This window comes from Solanum verrucosum, unplaced genomic scaffold (assembly GCF_900185275.1).
Source record: "Solanum verrucosum unplaced genomic scaffold, falcon-dt-bn FXZP01000033.1, whole genome shotgun sequence".
NCBI classification, from domain to species: Eukaryota; Viridiplantae; Streptophyta; class Magnoliopsida; order Solanales; family Solanaceae; genus Solanum; species Solanum verrucosum.
This window is the reverse complement of record NW_026020752.1, coordinates 226,708-246,766: the sequence shown is the minus strand read 5'-3', so window position 1 is coordinate 246,766 and position 20,059 is coordinate 226,708. Positions and strand designations below refer to the sequence as shown.

The 20,059-nt window shown below is 36.2% G+C and overlaps 1 protein-coding gene across 1 annotated transcript; it reads left to right on the top strand.

Moving 5' to 3' along the window:
- Positions 1–3,721: 3,721 nt before the first annotated feature.
- LOC125812716 (protease Do-like 9) lies at positions 3,722–19,955 on the top strand. Its single transcript, XM_049492196.1, has 9 exons — positions 3,722–4,324; positions 4,771–4,970; positions 5,064–5,244; positions 15,414–15,605; positions 16,271–16,506; positions 19,284–19,385; positions 19,485–19,535; positions 19,644–19,748; positions 19,826–19,955. The coding sequence occupies exons 1-9, from the start codon at positions 3,742–3,744 to the stop codon at positions 19,922–19,924; spliced, it is 1,749 nt and encodes a 582-aa protein (XP_049348153.1). The 5' UTR covers positions 3,722–3,741; the 3' UTR covers positions 19,925–19,955.
- Positions 19,956–20,059: the final 104 nt, after the last annotated feature.

Genomic DNA, 20,059 nt, shown 5'->3' with positions numbered 1-20,059 from the left:
CCTTCAGTTGTTCATACCTTAAAAAATAAGCTCTAGTTTAGAAAAGAAGTTATTTTCTCTCGATTTTTTTTTATCATTTTCTTCTTATTTCCGTTTTCTTACCATCTTATCCTACTTCATTTTTTTTCGGGACCAATTGTTCCTTCAATCCTTCTTATATTTATTTATTTATTTTATTTTATTTTATTTTATTATTTTCTTGTTCCCTAGTTCTTGTTGCTAGTCAAAGATTACACTCTATTTTTAAACAATCAAAAAGAAAATTTGTAAAAATATTTTCATCACCTATTTGAAATCTACACTCTTTCATCTTTCCCTGTCTTCTATAGTAATCATCTTTCCCTAATTAATTGACAAATTATTTAGTTAAATTTAGACTTTTAAATTAAAATGACAAGTACTAACAAATGAAAGAGATTTATTTATTTAAATATAATAAGTGGTAGTTAACAATGAGTAATTGAAAAAAATGAATAACGTATATTGAGGAGAAATATTTTAAGTAGTGACTTTTGATTATTTTTTTGTTTTAATAATAAAACAGATTAAAAAACTTAGGAGAATGGTAAAAAAATGAGGAAAAGAAAAATGTAGTCAAAACTCATTCATGTAGTGATGACCCTTGATTTAGTATCTCCTTTATACTTTGAATAGTTGTTATAGTTGGTTGACACATTTTTCTTTTCACTTTCTGCAATTAATGGAACAAACTTGTGTACAACAAAAATAATACCAACCAATTAAAAAAAAAGATATATAGTTATTATAAGAAAATGATATAATATACAAATATAGTATGAACTAAGGAGAAACTTTTACTTTAAAGTAATTGTCTTGTCAAGCTTTCATGGCAATTCACTGGTTTAGCTTTTACAATAACCATGACTAAGTAAATTACATTATTTTGATTCACATAAAAGAATTTGTCAATACAATTATCTATTATTCATAAAATAAAAATAATAGTTTATATTACCCGATAAAATGTAGAATCATGAGTTTTTCATCTATCATAGTGGAGAAGTTGTTGGAGCTTTGTTTCTAAACTTCTATCATTTTATTGAGTGCCAAAATGTGAAGAGGTGCAACATTTAAAACCTATTAATAAATACTATTAATTATTGGGAAGGAAAAGGATATTATTGAAATGAATTATCTGGAGAAAAAAAATATGTGCAAGACTAATGAATACTAATAACATTAATAAATATAATAAATGTTGATTATGGGAAGCCGAAGAGATAAATATTTCTGGCAGAAATTTTGCAACATTGATACATACTTATGTTTATTCTTAAAAATAAGGAGAGAATTCAATATTATGCTTTGATATTTTGTAAAAACTTAAAATGAGGGAAAATAGCCAAAAATATCACAAAAAAAATAAATAGATTTCTAGCCCTTAGAGACATGCCACATCATCAAATTTAACATTGTCCTTTATATATATATATATATATATAAATGAATTATCTGGAGAAAAAAATATGTGCAAGACTAATGAATACTACTAACATTAATAAATATAATAAATGTTGATTATGGGAAGCCGAAGAGATAAATATTTCTGGCAGAAATTTTGTGCAACATTGATACATACTTATGTTTATTCTTAAAAAAATAAGGAGAGAATTCAATATTATGCTTTGATATTTTGTAAAAACTTAAAATGAGGAAAAATAGCCAAAAGTATCACAAAAAAAAAAAAAAATTTCTCGCCCTTAGAGGCATGTCACATCATCAAATTTAACATTGTTCTTTATATATATATATATATATATATATTTTGTAAAAACTTAAAATGAGGAAAAATAGCCAAAAATATCACAAAAAAGATAAATAGATTTCTAGCCCTTAGAGGCATGCCACATCATCAAATCTAACATTGTCCTTTATATATATATATATAGAGAGAGAGAGAGATAGATAGATAGATAGATTTGAAATTGATGTTTTATGGACAAACATTGATTTTCAAATAAAGTAAAAAATAATTCCCAATCTTGTTGAGCCGGCCCTCGGATTTTTACTGATGAGGTGAAAACTCAAAAATGAGTTTGAATCTTTAACTCAAAGATAAGACCATAATAAATTGCACAAATGCAATATTTTATTTTAGGGAAAAGGGTCAAAAATATCCCTCAACTTTAGTTTATTAGTTGACTATACCCCTACCGTTAAAGCAAAGTTGTTTATACCCTCGCCGTTACTAATTTCACCATTTATACCCCTCAATTGACGGAAATCCCCAAATTAAATAAAATTGACCCGATTTCTTCAAAAATGACCCATTCTCCATTTTAAACCCATGCCCGACCCATCTATCTGTCCTAAACCCAAAATAATTTAACCTATTTTCCTTGAAGATCCCAAAGGTGAAGTTCTCCATCCCAAGAACAACATCCTGAACAAAGTGGCATTGGCTGGTGAAACGTCGGCGGGGGACACCGTACTGTGCACTGTCCTTGGTGAGAGACCAGACAATGATGGACTTGTCCCTGGAGGAAGTAACGATCATGTCGGAGTTATCAATTGGAGTGGCGATGGCAGTGACCCAATCGGTGTGGGCTTTCATGGTGCCGCGGAGGACAAGTGATTTTTGTGCCATTTTGTCAAGCAAGGTAGTCGCTGCTCCGATTTTCCTCTGGAGGCAAATGAGACGACGATATAGCAGTGAAGTTGATAAATTTTATTGACCGGTTGTTTTCGTTTTATTTTCTAGTATTTCTTGGTTGCTGCATTGTTGATTAATACTCTGTTTGGATCATTGTTACTCATTGTTTCGTAATGTATTATATTGTATTGTACTCTATTGTATTGTACTGTATGGTAGATACAATGTTTGACTAGACTGTATTGTTTGTTGTTGTTTAATAACATTTTAATTATTTTGTTTGATTGTATAGTATTGTATTGTAATTTATAAATTTACTAAGATATCCTTAATTATTCTAGGGTAGGAGGTTTGACTAGAATTAAATAATATAAGGTAAAGGGAAAAATAGTATTTTGAAATATTATGTAAAGATATAAATGGAAAAAGAAATTAAGTAACAATGGGAACACACCAAATCGGTTGTTCCATAAAATAGGGGTTTTCATTGTTACGTAACAACGAAATTTAACAATACAATACAATACAATACATTTTAAGTAACAATCAAAACAAACATTGTAGGTATAGTAACGATACAATACAATACAATGAATAACAATGATCCAAACAGAGTGTAAGAAAAAATGACGTTCAAATGAAGAATCATGGCAGAACTGGGGAAACACAATTGCAGAATTATTATGACAGTAGCTTCAAATGATTTTTTTTGTTTTGAGAATGGGTATAGAAAATGGGTTAAATTATTTTGGGTTTAAGATAGATAGATGGGTCGGGCATGGGTTTAAAATGGAAAATAGGTCATTTTTAAGAAATCAGGTCAATTTTGTTTGATTTGGGGATCAGTCAATTGAAGGATATAAATGGTGAAATCAGTGACGACGAAGGTAAGAATAACTTTGCTTTAATGGTAAGGGTATAATCAACTAATAAACTAAAATTGAGGTATTTTTGACCCTTTTCCCTTTATTTTATTTTCTGTTTTCGGACAGAGAACAGGTGCCGTGCTTCATTAATCAAAACCTTTGCCCGCTCTCTCGCAGGCCACAGCAATATAAAATCAGCTCCCTGCACAAATTCCCTTTACTTCAAATCTCCCATTTCAGAAAACCTCGAACCATTCATCAATGGCTGGTGTAAACAAACGAAAACGAGGAAGAAAGCCAAAATCAGATCCCCCTTCAACACCAGACATCCCAACATCAACTTCAGCCCACATTGACGACGTTGTTTTCTCAGTTAGCAACGTTGAGCTAATCGATCCACCTCCTTCTTCCACTTCCCACCGTCCCCGTCGTGGGAGGCCGCGTAAAACACCTCTTCTACCCGAAAACTCTAAACTCTCCAACCCCAAAAATGGAAAAACCCTAAAAGTCACCTCCCCAACACGACGCTTAATCGATAAACCCAATGGGATAGCCGCTCTTATTTCTTCTGACACTACTATTACAAATGCTGCTGCTAGGGTGGTGCCGGCGATGGATGCTGTAGTCAAGGTGTTTTGTGTTCACACCGAACCCAATTATTCCCTTCCCTGGCAGCGGAAGCGACAGTATAGTTCCAGTAGTAGTGGTTTCGTTATCAAAGGAAGAAGGGTTCTAACCAATGCACACTCTGTCGAGCATTACACGCAGGTTAAGTTGAAGAAGAGAGGGTCAGATACCAAATATGTAGCCACTGTGCTCGCTATTGGAACTGAATGTGATATTGGTGAGCTTTCATTTCAATCTTAAAGTATTGTGTAATGGAAATTACACTTCTCCCATAATTTGAATCATTTATTCTTCTCCCTTTGTCCTTTTGCACGGTAGTGTTTGATTCTGTGAGGAGTTAAGGTGTAAATTAGTGATGGTAGAAAAAATATTACAATTGTCAAAGTTCAAAATTTCAAGCAATAGTTTAATGATTTTGTAGTTTTGGAAGTTGTATAAAAATGTTAAAACATTTTGGGACATCTAGAATAGCAAGTGTCATGTAAATTGAGACGGAGGGTGTAGCTTGTTTTAGGTGGGGCCTAATGATTACACTCAAATGGTATTACTGCCACCTACGTGAATTAATACTGCATACTGTGCTAGGTTTTATGTAGAAGCTTCTGGTAGTGAATCATTAATAGTCTTCGGTACACTGTTAATTTGGTTTTTGTGTTGCTGCAGCGTTGCTTACTGTGGATGATGATGAGTTCTGGGAGGGGGTCTCACCTGTGGAATTTGGGGATTTGCCAGCGCTTCAAGATGCTGTGACAGTAGTAGGTTATCCAATTGGGGGTGACACAATCTCTGTGACAAGTGGTGTTGTTTCACGCATAGAGATATTATCTTATGTTCATGGGTCTACCGAACTTTTGGGGCTCCAGGTATTCAATTTTCACTGATGAATTATTATAATATTCTTTCCCAATTTGATGATCCAATTGCTCTTGTATCTGACAAATGTTCTTAGTTTACAGATTGATGCTGCTATAAATTCTGGAAATTCTGGTGGGCCTGCTTTTAATGATAAAGGAAATTGTGTAGGTATCGCATTTCAGTCCCTTAAACATGAAGATGTGGAGAATATTGGTTATGTCATCCCAACACCTGTAATCACGCACTTCATTAAAGACTATGAGAAGAATGGTGCATATACCGGTAAGTCTAATGGAACTCGTAGTATTCATGTATTATTAACAAGAAAAAAGTTTTAGTTATTTACATTGGTCACATCTGTCTTATTTCATTGTAGTCATTCATATTTGGTTACAACTACAAGATGAATGATGTTGAAATTCAAACGTCAACTTGAATGTGCGCTCATATATGATTGAATAAGATTAAAAGTGTGATCATTTCTGACGGTGTGTCCAATAGCATACATAGAGCATAAACTAAAAGGTCACTTCAGACGGGTTTGCCATGTCCTATGCAGAACTCAATTTGCACCAATTTGTAAGTGCATCATATGATAATTGAAGGTGGTAAAATTGGATGCGGTAGACTTAGAATCATACTCGGGGAACTGTCTCAAAAAGCCTACAATGCTGAAAAGTGAAATCAAGGCAGAAGATATACGTAGCTAAGAATAGAAGCATCTTCCCCTCGATGAAAGTCATGGCGTTTGCATAATCATCAGCTTCATCATGCACCTCTAACTCTTTAGAGTCTTGAAACAATTATTCTTCTTCCTCTGTTTGGTGGGCATCTAGTATTCCCGAGTTCCTTTCGTTTTGCTGGGATGCTCTAGTGTTAGCTTCTATTTCATACGTAATTGAATCACACCCACCCTGTCAAGTGTGGTCTCAAGTTGTTTTGCAACTGAAATTGTGCCCCAGAAAAAGGCTTCGGTCTGCTATCTTCTCTCCCCTTCTTCATTAATTGGCACACTTGCTTTTATATCTCCCTTCTCCCGCTCACGTTCTAGTATTCCAACTCCAGATATTAATTTGAATTGCATGTTAGGTTTTTCTTGTTCCATGTGACTCTCTCTCTCATTAGCACAACTGTCACAGCTATTGGCTTCCTTATGTATCTCTATTACCTGACGGTCCTCCAGGAGGTTCATCTTCTTCCCTTCGCCAGCGATAGCCATGGTTGATGTCTCACTCCATATGGCTATAATAAAAATTAAACCCGTGTCTTCAATCTCTACTTTTCAGAAACATATCTTCCATCTCCTTTGACCTTCGTTCTTGCCCATTTTAGATTGTTATTGAGAGATATTTGTTCCTCTGTTTCTATCCAACCTTTGCACTACTCGACGATTGCCTTAAAAATCTTTTCTGTCCAGAGGTGAAGAGGAGGACCCATGATTCTTACCCATGTTTACTCTCTTTCTTGATTACTCGTGCAACAACCAACGACTAGATTCCACTATTCAAGGTGGGTTTTTGCTTTTTTCCCAACTCCATTCCCTTTAAGAATTTGTTCTGCCATGGATTTTGTTGGAAACTCAAAAAAGAACGGATTATCTGCCATTTCATAAATGTTCACCCCAAAGGCGTTCTTCCAACTCGATACAGCCTACCTTCTTATATCTGAAAGTGTTGGTTTTTTTCGTTCATCGCTTTGTTAAAATGGTTCTCAGCAGACACATCCCCTCCGACCACAATAATTTTCTTATCACTTGTGCTGACCAATGCTCTGGTTGACTCTTTCGACTGCCATTTCCTGGTTCTGATCGCTTCAACATATAGAATTTTTGGGCCTGCCTTCCTAGGGATGGTTGTAATGAAGGGCTTATATCTCCCTTAATGAATCTAACAATCTTAATTGCAATGCTCCGTCGTTTAGCATTTAATGTAACTTCTGGGATAATAATGAAAGATCTGTTGTCAAATTTCTACATAAACAATACTTATTAATCTACCAAACTTGTTGTTTTTCCTTGAGCAGAAAAAAGTGCATGTTGCTCCTTTAATTTCCACCTTTTTGTCTATGCTTTGTTATTCCTTCAAGCTTCCTGTTTATATCCACTCTATTGTTTTCGGTGGAGGAAGTTGAACCACTAAACACACTGGCGATAGAGGGGGATATGGACACAACTCTTTGGGACCATCAACACATAATTAAATTGAGCAAAGAATTTGGGATTTGCTTAGGTGGCTGACAAAGAGGCCATGTCTCTCTTCAAGAGAATAGATAAGAACAGGCAAGCAATACGACGAGCAATCAGACATGGGCAGAGATTGCAGCAACGTCTACAACAAAGAAGAAAGGCATGCAAAAATTAAAAGGGTTGATGTTTGGCATACATTTTAAAGCAATGGGCTGAGAAATAGTGCAAAGGGAGAAACCATCATGGATCAATGAAAATGAAAGTAATTTCCTGGAATGTGAGGGGATTTAACAAGTGTGACATCAGAAGGGTGATAAGTAGCCTCAGGAAGGTTGATATATTGTGCTTTCAGGAGACAAAATTGGAAGGTAATATTGGAGAAAAGGTTTAATAACTATGGGGGAATATGTGTGTCAGATATGCTCAATTGGATGCAAGTGGAACAACGGGGTGGGGGCGAGATAGTGGCAACTGGAATGTACTCATTGACTTGTAAGTTTACATGTCAATGAAAGTAGTTCAATTGGTCTATGACAGGGGTTTAGGCTCCTAACTGCAATAGGGAAAGGCAAGAAGTGTGGGAGGAAGTTGGGTCTGTGAGTGGACTGTTCAGTCGACCCTGGGTTCTGGCTGGAGATTTTAATGTAGTTAGATATCCATCGGAAAAGAGTAACTGCAACAGAAGCACCAGAGCCATGTTAGAAATTTTGAATTCATTGATGATATGGGGCTGATGGAACCATTATGAGAAGGGGGCAACTAGCGGATAATCAGGAAATAACATAAATCATTGATAGATTTCTGATTTCAGAGGATCTGTATGAGATGTTGTTTCTGCTTGATTAAAAAAAAGGAAGTTCAGAAACACTAAACAGGAGATACTAACAAGAGTTTGTCCTGACCATTCCCGGGTGTTTCTAAAAATGTGGTACCTAGGAACATAACAAATCATACTTCCAAGTTCGAAAACTGGTGACTTGAGACCAAAGGTTTTTTTGACAGAGTACAAGAGCGGTGATCATGTATTGAGATTGGAGTGCTTGTTGGGAAGCTCAAAGCTCTTAACAGAAAATTGAAGGAATGGAACCAAAACAATTTTGGCGATATGGAAATGGAAAGAATGACATTATGAATTAGATCAATAAGCTTGATGACACACAACAAAGAAGACAACTTACTGCTAATGAAATTTCCAAAAAGGCAAGTATGGTCATGAATATTGAAGAATATGCAAGAAGAGAGGAATAGCATGGAGCCATGGACACAAAGATCTAGGGAACTTTGTCTTAAACAGGAAGATAAGAACAGTAAGTTCTTTCAAAGAATATTCAATGCACACAAAAGAAACTACTACATTGATAAGCTGGTGGTGGGAGGTGAATTCATTGAAGAACCAAAGATTTAAAAAGCGAGATCATACATTTTTATCATAATCTATATTCTGAAGCAGAGGAATAGAAACCTTCATGTAATATGATCAACTACCCCATTATTTCTAAAAATGAAAAATGTAAATTACAAAATAATTTTGAAGAGAAGGAAGTACTAGAGTGTTTAAAACTTTGAGCTGTGGACAAAGCTTCTGGCCCAAATGGTTACACAATGAGATTTTTCATTCAATGCTAGAGGTGATCATGGCAGACGTGATGGCTGCAATTTCAAACCTTCTTTCAATGAAGATGTTTGAAAATAGCTTCATGCTACTTATGTGGTATTAACACCTAAAGAAAGAATTAGGAAACTTCAGATCTATCAACCTTATTGGGAGTTCCTATAAGTTGATTTCAAAATTTTTCAGAGAAAGACTCGAGAAGGTGACGCATAAACTGATGGACACTCAAGAAATGACATTCTTAAAAGGTAGACAAATAACATATGCAATTTTCATTGCCAATGAATGCCTAGACCTTAGATTGAAACAGGAAAACCCAGGCATAATGTGCAAGTTGAATATTGGAAAAGCATATGACCATGTGAATTGGGTTTTTCTTGTCAGAATTTTGCAGCAAATGAAGTTTGGAAGGAAATGGGTTAGTTGGGTGAAATTGTGCGTAACCACTGTAAAATTTACAATCGTGATTAATGGGGCTCCTGAAGTGTTCTTTGTATCTCAAAGAGGACAAAGACAAGGTGATCCCCTATCACCTTTTCTCTTCATTATTACAATGGAAGGTCTTAACGACACTTATAATGAAAATGGAAGTTTAAACAACATATTAAGGACAGTTCATAGAAATGGAGGGATATGTGGCTTCAATGTGGCACAAAATCATGAAGAGAGGGTGGAGTTACTCATCTGCAGTATGTTGATAACACTATAATTTTTTGTGATGCTGAAGATAGTCAACTGAGATATCTAAGGATCATTTTGATCTTATTTAAAGCTATCTCAGGATTACACATAAACTATAGGAAGAACTTTCATGTGATTACTGTGGACAGAATGCAACAGATGTTGAAATATTGGGTGGAGAAATGGGAAGCACTCCAACTATGTATCTTGGAATGCCCCTTAGGTCAAAGAGCAAATCCAAAGACATAGTCTGGGACCAAGAGAGATGTAAAAAAAGACTACCAAGATGGAAATTTTAGTATCTTTCTTTAAGACATACTAGTTCTTTAATCAACTTTGTTCTGGATGCACTCCCCACTTACACGATGTCATTATTTTCTATACAAGTGTGGAGGAGGACTTTCTTGTGACAGGGCAATAAAGAGAAGAGGGGATCTCATTTGGTTAAATGGAAAATGCTGCCCATCAGTAAGATAGAAGGGGGGCATGAGAATCAGTAACTTGAAGAAGCGGAGTAATTGCCTTTTAATGAGGTAACTATGGAGATTTACCCTAAAATGACATACTTTATGGGGCACAGTAGTAAAAATGAAGTATGGAAAAGAAGAATTTTTGATAACCAAAAAGGTGACACCTCCTTATGGAATTAGCCTATGGAGAAACATCAGGAATTTATGGATAAATCTTGAAGGCTGATTGAGGATTAGTATCAAGGATGTCGGGAAAACATTGTTTTGGGAGGACATATGGGTGGGTGAAGGTAGCATGAAGTTTCTATCGCAAACTTGTTTGATCTAAGCTTACATCAGACAGCCACATTGAATGAGGTCTGGTCCCCTCAGGTGTGGAACCTAACTCTGAGGAGATCATATAAGAGAGATATCAAGGATGACAAAACTATATGATTGTTTGGAGCAAAGCAGGGGGCCTATGAGAGAGATATCAAGGACGACAAAACTAATTGAACGTTTGGAGCAAAGCTGGGGGCCAATTGGGATCACAATTAGCCTTTTGGCCATGGAAACACATATGGAAAGTCAAAGTTCCATATAAGGTGGCTTATTTCACTTGGTTAGTAGCTAGAGAAGCCATGTTGACTCGGGAGAACCTCAGACGAGGGGCATCAACTATGTTCAATAAGCTTTTTGTGTGGATAGGAGGCAGAGACAATTAATGATATAATATTGAAATATGAAAAACGAAACCCTAACTCTAAGAACAAGACATAAAGATAATGGATAGAATTGTAACAAAAGTAGAGTACGAACATGTTTTGATGTATGTCTACCACCTTTTGTATTCAACTTTTATACTGGAGTTTTCTCAATTATATCAATGTATCCATTACTTTATTCGAAGAAAAAAGAGTAGAGAACCTATCGAAAGTCCGAAAGATATAGTTCTTTACAAATCACAAATGATCTATAGTAATAGGAACCTTGTGGATCCACTGAAAATTAACTAGAAAGAAAAGACATGCTCTGATCCATACAAAACCATTTTGTACATTCCACAAAAACTTACGTGTTCCTTTCCCTCCCAAGAACCACGATAGGCAAAGGGGCTATATCCCATGCTATACAACTTTTTCACATGCTTGATTATAGAAGCCAATCAGACATTGGCCACATTACTCCAGATAAATTAAATACCATTCACCATAACCAACTAGCAACTTGGCAGTGTGGAAACAAGTGGTCCGTGTTTACATTCAAGTGTTTGCACTTGGAACACAAGCTTACATATGTTTTCTTTTCTTTTCCTCAAAATATCAGCTGTATGAATGGCATAATTGCTGCCAGTTTTATGAAAAAATGTACTTTTTCCAAATATTTGGTGAAGGATTTCACTGAAAATAATCTACTTTCCCCTCCTTTCATTTTCCAAGCATCTAGGTCTGATGGTGTGAGTTCTGCTTGTAAAGGAATTCCATGAGGTATTTGAACCTTTACATCTCCCTATCTGATTTATCTCGAATCTCAAATACCGTCAACACTGTTACTTACAGATTTGTCTTATGTACACCGACTAGGCTATGACCTAACTGAATTTATTCAGTTGACTTTCTTTGTTTGTTAAGAGATCAAAATTCTATAAGTTCTTTTAAGTTTTGTTTTAATCTTCTGACATTTAATGCGGTTATCAATTGAAGGTCAGTAGATGAAACTTTCCTTTTTTTGGAGTATATCTTGTAATAAATACTCCTGTATTGTGCAACTAATGTAGCTCAAATAAAGTATAATTTTCGTGTTAGTTCTTTGAAGTTTATCCCATGGCTGTTAAAATGGTGTCTGTAAAATGACTGACAATATTGTATTGGCAAATATCCTCTTCTTTGGGTTGATTACTGTTAAAGTAACACAGTAGGGTGTTCATTTGATCTTCTGAAAGGTCTTTTGCCATTTTTATCTTTCTAAGACACTGATAAATAGCTGATATTTTTGTGGAATACTAGCATTTGCAGCAGATGATCATGGATACATTTGTGATGAGCTTAGTTCCTAGACTTCTTTCTCTTTTCTAGAATTATCGTTTTACTATCTTATGTATGCTGAAGTTCCTCAGGCATCAGTGTAGAAATTTTAGGCACACAAATGTAAACTTTTGCCGACGGGTAACAGAACTACAGAAGTGTCCAATCAAATTTTATTTTGGATTAGAAAAGAAAAAAAAAATCTGAAGGTGGGGCGGAAGAAATATTAGGAGCTTCAAGTTTTGGTTGTTTACTAGTTTGCACGCCTTGCATTTTCGAGTAATTTCATACTCAATAAGGTGCATATGTGTCTGGGTGTTTCAGCTACACTAATTTTAAGATTGCTTAGGGCCTAACTAAACGCCAAAAGCTAGCTCATGAGGGGAGCATGTCCCAAGTCATCCGATGTGGGACTCTTAACACCCCACCGCACAGCCGAGGCTAAACACCTAGTATGCGTGCAAGTAATATGGAACGCTCAACTACACATCTTATAATTCAACGTGTAGGCAGTCGTTAGCAGTATAAAACCCAACGAGGAGTTGGGTCGAATCCCACAAAGAATGTTAAGTAGGAATTTAATTCACAAAGTGAACTCATGTACTTAACTTTTGTAAGTTTGATTAATTGATTTAGACATAACGTAAGTTTGAGAGATTTTAGATTATCAACAAGGAGATGTTCAACAAGATGTTAACACAAGCGTAAAACAAGGAGATTCAACAAGTAAGAAGGGAATCTTAGGAGTGTGCATAATTGAACACCAATTTCGTATTGTGGGTAATTGTATTGCTCAAAACAGTTGCTTATCGATGGGGAGGTTAGATTAATATGCACAATAGATATTTTTTTTTTGAACTTGGTAACTTTGTATTATATCACAAAATAGTACATGGGTGGGTTGTCTTGAAACCTTATATACAAATGGCCCCAATTCTTACTGCTCTATGGCTAAATTGAGTCTAAAACATCAATTATAGAGATTATCATTTGAGTATAACTGATTACACCAAAAACATAATAGCAAAATGCAGTTGAGCTTCACTTTATGCACACTGTTTTCTATGCTCTCAAAACACTTAGAGTTCCTCTCTTTCCATATTGCCCACCATATTGCAGAAGGGATAAGTCTCCATTTGCCTCTGTCTTTTGCAAGTACTCCTGCTTCCTCCCAGCTCTTTAAAGCCTCAAAAACTTTCCTAGGCATAGTCTAGGAGATGCCTTTGAGACTCAAAATAATTCTCCATAATTGTTGAGTGTACTTGCAGTGCAGAAACAGAAGATTCACAATCTCTAAAGTCTCCCCACAAAGAAAGCATCTAGAGCATAAGGTTATCCCTCTTTTCATGACATTGTCTTGAGTAAGAGCTGCTTCCTTGGCCAACAAGCATACAAAGCAAGACACTTTGTGGGGTATTTTGCTTTTCCATATTTGTTTCCATGGCCAATTTGTAATTTGTTGGTTTGTCTGATCTATAGCTAACTTTGTATACTCCTCTATTGTTTCCCGTCCACCATAGAATATCCTCCCCTGTATATATGCAGGATAGATATTTACCAATCAACTATCGTATGTCATGCAAGATTTTATCAAAACCCCGACATGTATCACATTCAAAACTAATCCAACATCTTAATTCAACCCTCTTTATCAAGCAAGGCTAGCATATGAACTTATTCAAACAATTATCAACTAGTTCTTCCACCCTAAACACCTTTCACAAGTAAGTTTAAAGATCTAAGGTAGACATGAGTTTGCCACCTCACATCATGAACGAAAATATGGAGAAATAGCTGAACCCATTTCAAAACAGCATTTAATTAAGCAGTAATAACAACCAACAAACTAATTAGGCATCCAATTACATAGCACACACCTAGGACTATGGGGTTTTAGCAATAGCCGCACATTCTAGACATTAAAAGAGTTTTACCAAAATAATTGTTCAACATCAAAGCTAGAAGTGCTTCAATCCTCGATTTGAATCAACCCAAATTAAAACCCCAATTTCCCAATTACTAGTTAGCAAAATGTCCAAAAGCTTTTGAAGATTCCGAGTACATGAGAATATTCAGAATGATAAAAGATGTATTTCTCTCTCTTCAAAATCAATTTATACTTCCCTAAAAGTTGGCTAAAATATCACTTCGAAATCATTTCGACGAATTTAGTCGGGCTTGCTGAACAACTCGGCAAGTTGTGGAGTGCTTCATTTCATCGCCCAATTGCTTTTTAGCTTTCTCCAGGCCTTCAGGTTTTGATCCTGTTCTGGCGAGCCCGTTGGAGCCTGCCAACCTAGTCGGCGAGTCACTGTTTGATCCTATATCTCACCGAGTTGGCTTGACTAAATGTGTAGAGTTCTCTGATCTTTTTGGTGAGATGACTTGAGTTGGCCGACCAGATCGGCGACTCGCCATTTACTTCTTCCTCTCGCCGAGTTAACTTGAACTTTTGAGCAGAACTTTCTAAACTTTTTGGCGAGATTAAGCCCAGTTAGCGACTCGCCTAATGACTTTGGCGAACTTCAGCTTCGCCATTTTCTTTACTTTTCCAAGCTTTTGACTTCTTTTCGCTTTCATTTGTCCTCGTTTTATCCTTGAGCTCTCACAGCTGAAATTCAAATAATTCCCATCAGAAATGGACATAAATAAGCACTGTGGACATGATTTGATGAACTAGAAGCCTAAAATGAGTCCAAAATCTCCGACACATCGCCCAACATCGGTACAAAATAATTGGAAAAAGTCCTGCTTTGATGCCATGGTAAATAAATGGATCTTGGGCCTAACTCAACCCTAAAAGCTAGCTCTTGAGAGGAGGTTGCCAAGTCCATATAAGGAAATCACCCATCCCTTTTTCATCTGATGTGGAACTCTTCAACACGGACTTAGAATTCAATAGGGATTCTTTGTATAACCCAAAGTTTACAGTTTTATTTTATGATCAAATTCTACTGTAGACTTCTAAAAAATCCTGAATTGTTGATCTTCTTGTACAGGAGATTTTTACAAATCTTGTACTGGAGATAAATTTAAGAAGTTATATTTATGTGGGGACAGAAGTTGTTCTGAAGTTGAACTTGATGTTTCCTGAGTATGCAATTAATGAGGATGATCTGCTGATCTGCATATTCAACAAGGTTATGATGCTACCTTAATTAAAAATAAAAGAGAAGTCAAAAGGCTTTGATACTTTCAAAATGAATAACTAAATAATCTTGTTGGTGTCATCAAAAGGCCATGGCTAAGTCATGCATGTCCAACTATAAGAAACAATTATTTAAAATAAGAAAGATGGATAGAATGTGTGTCATAGGTTACTACCACTGGCGCTCTTTTAATGTGATACAAAAGAACACCTTTGTGCTTGATGCATGAGAATCAGGTCTTATTTTCTCATGATGTAGAGCTTGAACTTATGACTACTTTTTTTGCAAAAATGGACAAGCTACTATATACAATTAGTGTCTGCATATTATCATTATTTTCATTTTGTCCAGGGTTTCCCATTCTTGGGGTTGAGTGGCAGAAGATGGAAAATCCAGATCTGCGTTTATCAATGGGAATGAAACTTGACCAGAAAGGTGTCCGTATAAGAAGAATCGACCCTACTGCCCCAGAGTCTATGATGTTGATGCCATCTGATGTAATCCTAAGCTTCGATGGGGTTGATATTGCCAATGATGGAACAGGTTGAAATGTCAACTGTGCTTTCTTTCTTTTGCACTTTATACTGAACTTATCCCACCACCCTTCTTCTCAGTAGCTTACCCATTAAGCTCTAATATTGAAATGCATATATGCTGTTGTAATTTTTACCTTATTGACTAAAAAAATGATCTCCTTGTACTTTTCCAACCTAAGTTCTGCAACTAATGCAATAAGTTTGATTAGCAGTTGTTGGATTTACTATTAACTAACTCATAATTCTTTTTTTTTTTCTGATGTTATTCTTGTGTTATCATTTCTTCTAAGTGGTAAAAACATTCATGTTGATGACCTGACTAAGCCTGATGGCAGTATTAAAGAGATCTTCATATTGGATGAGGTATTTAGAGGAGAACTTTGTCAGCTGGTTTGTATTTGTACTTCTTGGAGTGTGTTTCCATTCCACACATTTGTTTTCGGAAGGTGTATCTTACCTGATATTTGCAAGTAGAATTGCCATCTTTGTTATGGTTACTAATGGTTCAACCCATTTAGAAGAACATATTGTCTGTTGGAGTTGCATGATAATTACATTTATTGATTAATTAATACTCTTTTTTTATTAGCTTTATCTGTTGTCACTCCTATTCAAGTTAATTTTATTTTCAATTGACAGTTCATATGATTAATCTCCTTTGATTATTTTCAGTTCCATTCCGGCATGGAGAGCGTATAGGTTTTAGTTATCTTGTATCCCAAAAATATTCGGGTGACAGCGCTGCTGTTAAAGTTCTTCGTCGTAATTCTGAGATATTAAATTTCATCATCAAACTTGCAACTCAGATGAGGCTTATTCCAGCTCACAACAAGGGGAGACCTCCGTCATATTATATTATAGCTGGATTTGTTTTTACAACTGTATCTGTTCCATATCTTCGTTCAGAGGTACACAAATTGCTTTGCCATATTGATGTGTCATAATCTCTATACCACTGCCCTTCTCTTTTGATTCCTCGTTTCAGTTTCTTATTCTTCTCTATTTAATTGTCATGATCAGTGTTTGTGATAAAACTGAGTTTCCTTGAAGATTCTTTGCTTGTATATGTCGGAGTTTATGTGGCTTATTGCCACTTCTAGGGGAATAATGCCTGTATAGTGAGGTTTATCATACCTTCTAGAATTGGCTTGATGGCATCATGAGTATTCTTGGTGGTATTATAAAACTTTATTTACAAGCAACAAGGTCACCTTCTATCTATCATAAAAATTTCCTAGCTCATCCTGGGACACTAGGGTCCAAATCTTAGCAGAGGCAAAGTATATTTGGGTGATTTCTTCCTATCCACTTAATTTGGTGCACTGATGGTCTTATTTCCTGACCTGTTCTCCTTGTGTACCAATCCGGAAGAAACAGTGGCTGAGGTATGGTCTATTCATGGATGGAATATTGTGTTTAGAAGGCATTTAAATGACTGGCAGATTGGGAGAGTGGCTGAGCTATTACATGTTCTCAATGGTTTCAATGGGTTATCAGCAGAAAAAGATTCTATCATATGGAAACACTCTAGAGATGGAAGCCTTTCTGTTAGCAAGCTATATATTAAGGAGGTGAAGGAGCATCCAGGTGGTAAGCTTGGCCCCTGGAAGCAGATTTGGAGGAACAAGGTGCCAACCAAGGTAAAGTGTTTCTCCTGGTTGGTTGCCAGAAGAGCATGCTCCACTCATGAGAAGTTGAAAAGGAGGGGTTTCTATATTGCCTCTTGGTGCTCTCTCTGTAATGAGACTGAGGAAACCAACAACCATTTGTTCCTCCATTGCAAAGTGACAACACAATTGTGGAACCTTTTTTTGGGACTAACACATACATAATGGATTATGCCTGAGCATACAGCAGATCTACTTAGTTGCTGGATCAGCAGAGGGGGGCAAAAATCTAAGAAAAAGTGGTGGAGTATAATACCATCATGCATCTGGTGGTGTATTTGGAAAGAAAGAAATAGCAGATGCTATGATAACAAAGCTAATTCAATAGAGAAAGTCAAATGGAACTGCTTGACTCAGTGTTTTGGACGGCGAGAGGCGACAAGGGCCTGCCTCGCCACGCGGCGAGGCGAGCAGGCGTGGCGCTCGCCTTTTTGAATTGAGGCGCCAATTAATACCAAAAATTAAAAATTTTAATTGCATATATAAATATCCAAAATCTTAATAGTAATAACATATATTAGCAAACATTTCAATTCAAAAACTAATAGTAGATATTAGAAGTCTAGAACTTGAATGAACCAATAATTAAAAATACTCTATTAATTAGTATAAAACTAAATTAAGTAGGGAAGAAATAATTATAGAAGAAATAAATTATTTAAAAATAAATAAAATATAGGCAGTGAGCAGCAGAGCACTTCAGCATAGCAGAAGAACAAAGCACTCAGTTCACACTTCACCACCAGTCTACCACTAAAAATAGAGGTCTGAAAAACAGAGCAGCATAGTCGTACTGCTGAAAAACACAGAAGAAGAAGAAAAGAAGGGAAGAACTAGAAGAGAAGAAGAGATTCGCGTAAGTCTCCAGGGGTCGTACCTGAACAGCAGTCGCGTAAGTCGTACCTGAGCAGCAGCATCGCGATTCGCGAAGGTCACGTAGGTTTCTAGGGGTCGCGACTTGCGAAATCTGAGGAGAAGCAGTCGCGACGCCTAATCTGAGGTGAGTTCGCAAAAATACCCAAAAAAACCCTAATTTTGGCTTTTAATTATTAAATCTGACTTTAAAAAAAAAAGAAAAGGCGATGCCTATTGCATCACCACGTCACGTCGCCAGTCGCCTTTTGATCGCCATGGCACGCCTTTTTGAATTCGCCACACCTCGCTAGAAATAGGCGGAGAGGCCTCGCCTCGTTGCCAAAGGCGAAAGGCGCTCGCTTTTAAGAACACTGGCTTGACTACTTTTTATTTTTGGTGTAAAGAGGAAGGGATAGAAGAAGCTGCACAAATTTTGAATTTTATAGGCACTTTGTAATCTATTAGCCTTTTTGTTTTCTCTTGTTGGAAACCAATTTTTGGAGGTCTCCAGCATATCCTTAATGCTAATGAATACAACATTATCTTTAACAAAAAATAAATAAATTACATGGCCTTATGCTGATGGAAGGATGGGAAGATGAAGATACAAGGTGGGTTCTTGTCAAGGTGCATAGCTGCACACAAGTTGGTCCAGACACCACTATTATTTAAAAGAAAATCTTCTTATAGCTCATGAGTTGAAGACATTTTCCAGAAATCCCCTAATTCCTATGTGATTGAGAGTAACATACTTTATGATTAGGATGTACAATTCTTAATGTTTATAGAACTGTAATAGATTAGTTTGATATAGTTTATGATTAGGATGTACAATAGGTAGGCGTAGAGTATATAAGAACCACCTATGTGCATGAGTTAGCTGAGGAGAAAACATAAAGAGTTGTATTTTTACACTATTATTCTATTATCTTATTCACTATGCAAAGAGGGTTCTTATCATATTATTGCTGTCAGTTTCTGAGTTAGTGTTTTAGAGAATGCGTAGATTCTACCTTTATATAGAAAACAACATGCTCTACATGGCCAATTGCGGCACTCTTTTCAATATTGTGCTTAATAGTGATTCATGTATGCATACGATGCCTGCCTCGTCATTTATTGCGATAGTTCTATTGTCTAACTCCTCCCATGTGCATAACCAGTATGGAAAGGATTATGAGTATGAAGCTCCTGTAAAGCTGTTGGACAAACTCTTGCATGAGTTTCGACAATCACCTGATGAACAGATTGTCGTGGTTTCCCAGGTTATGCCTCACTTAAAAAAACATCCTTGAGAAGCTGCGGGATTGTTGTATTGAAGTAGTATCTGATATTCTGTTTTTTGCTTTATGAAATGTTTTAAGGTTCTTGTTGCTGACATTAACATTGGATATGAGGAGATAGTCAATACTCAGGTTGGTGGCAGATGCATCTCTAAATCTTGATATCATTGTTTCTTTATTGGGCTGTCAAACATTCTTCCATTGATACCATCTTCCTGTGTCTTTCCGATTATGTTGTAGGTTCTTGCTTTTAACGGTGAGCGTGTAAAAAATTTGAAGAGCTTGGCCAGCATGGTAGAGAAGTGCAATGATGAGTTTTTGAAGTTTGATTTGGAATATCAGCAGGCATGAACTCTGTTGGTCTGGGTTTTTTGAGAGATGTGTGGCAACATGCTATATTAATCCTTGTTTGTTTTATGCAGATGGTAGTCCTTCAGACAAAGACAGCAAAATCTGCAACATCAGACATCCTTACTACACATTGTATTCCTTCTGCCATGTCGGAGGATCTCAGGACGTAAATCATTTCCAGCAAGGTCAAATTAAAATTCTTGTTGCCAGCATGACAATATTCATCCTTTTTTTTTCCTCAGTGTCCTTGGCAAGCTGACGATTTTTTTTGTAGTATTTAACTATCAATGGACGGTAAATTAACC

What these genes read in the sequence shown, in the direction of transcription:
- LOC125812716 (XM_049492196.1), top strand. Translation starts at nt 3,742, where the DNA reads ATGGCTGGTGTAAACAAACGAAAACGAGGAAGAAAGCCAAAATCAGAT. An exon ending in AGATTGTCGTGGTTTCCCAG is followed by an intron (nt 19,386 to 19,484) that starts GTTATGCCTCAC and finishes AAATGTTTTAAG; the next exon opens with GTTCTTGTTGCTGACATTAA. An exon ending in TTGATTTGGAATATCAGCAG is followed by an intron (nt 19,749 to 19,825) that starts GCATGAACTCTG and finishes TGTTTTATGCAG; the next exon opens with ATGGTAGTCCTTCAGACAAA.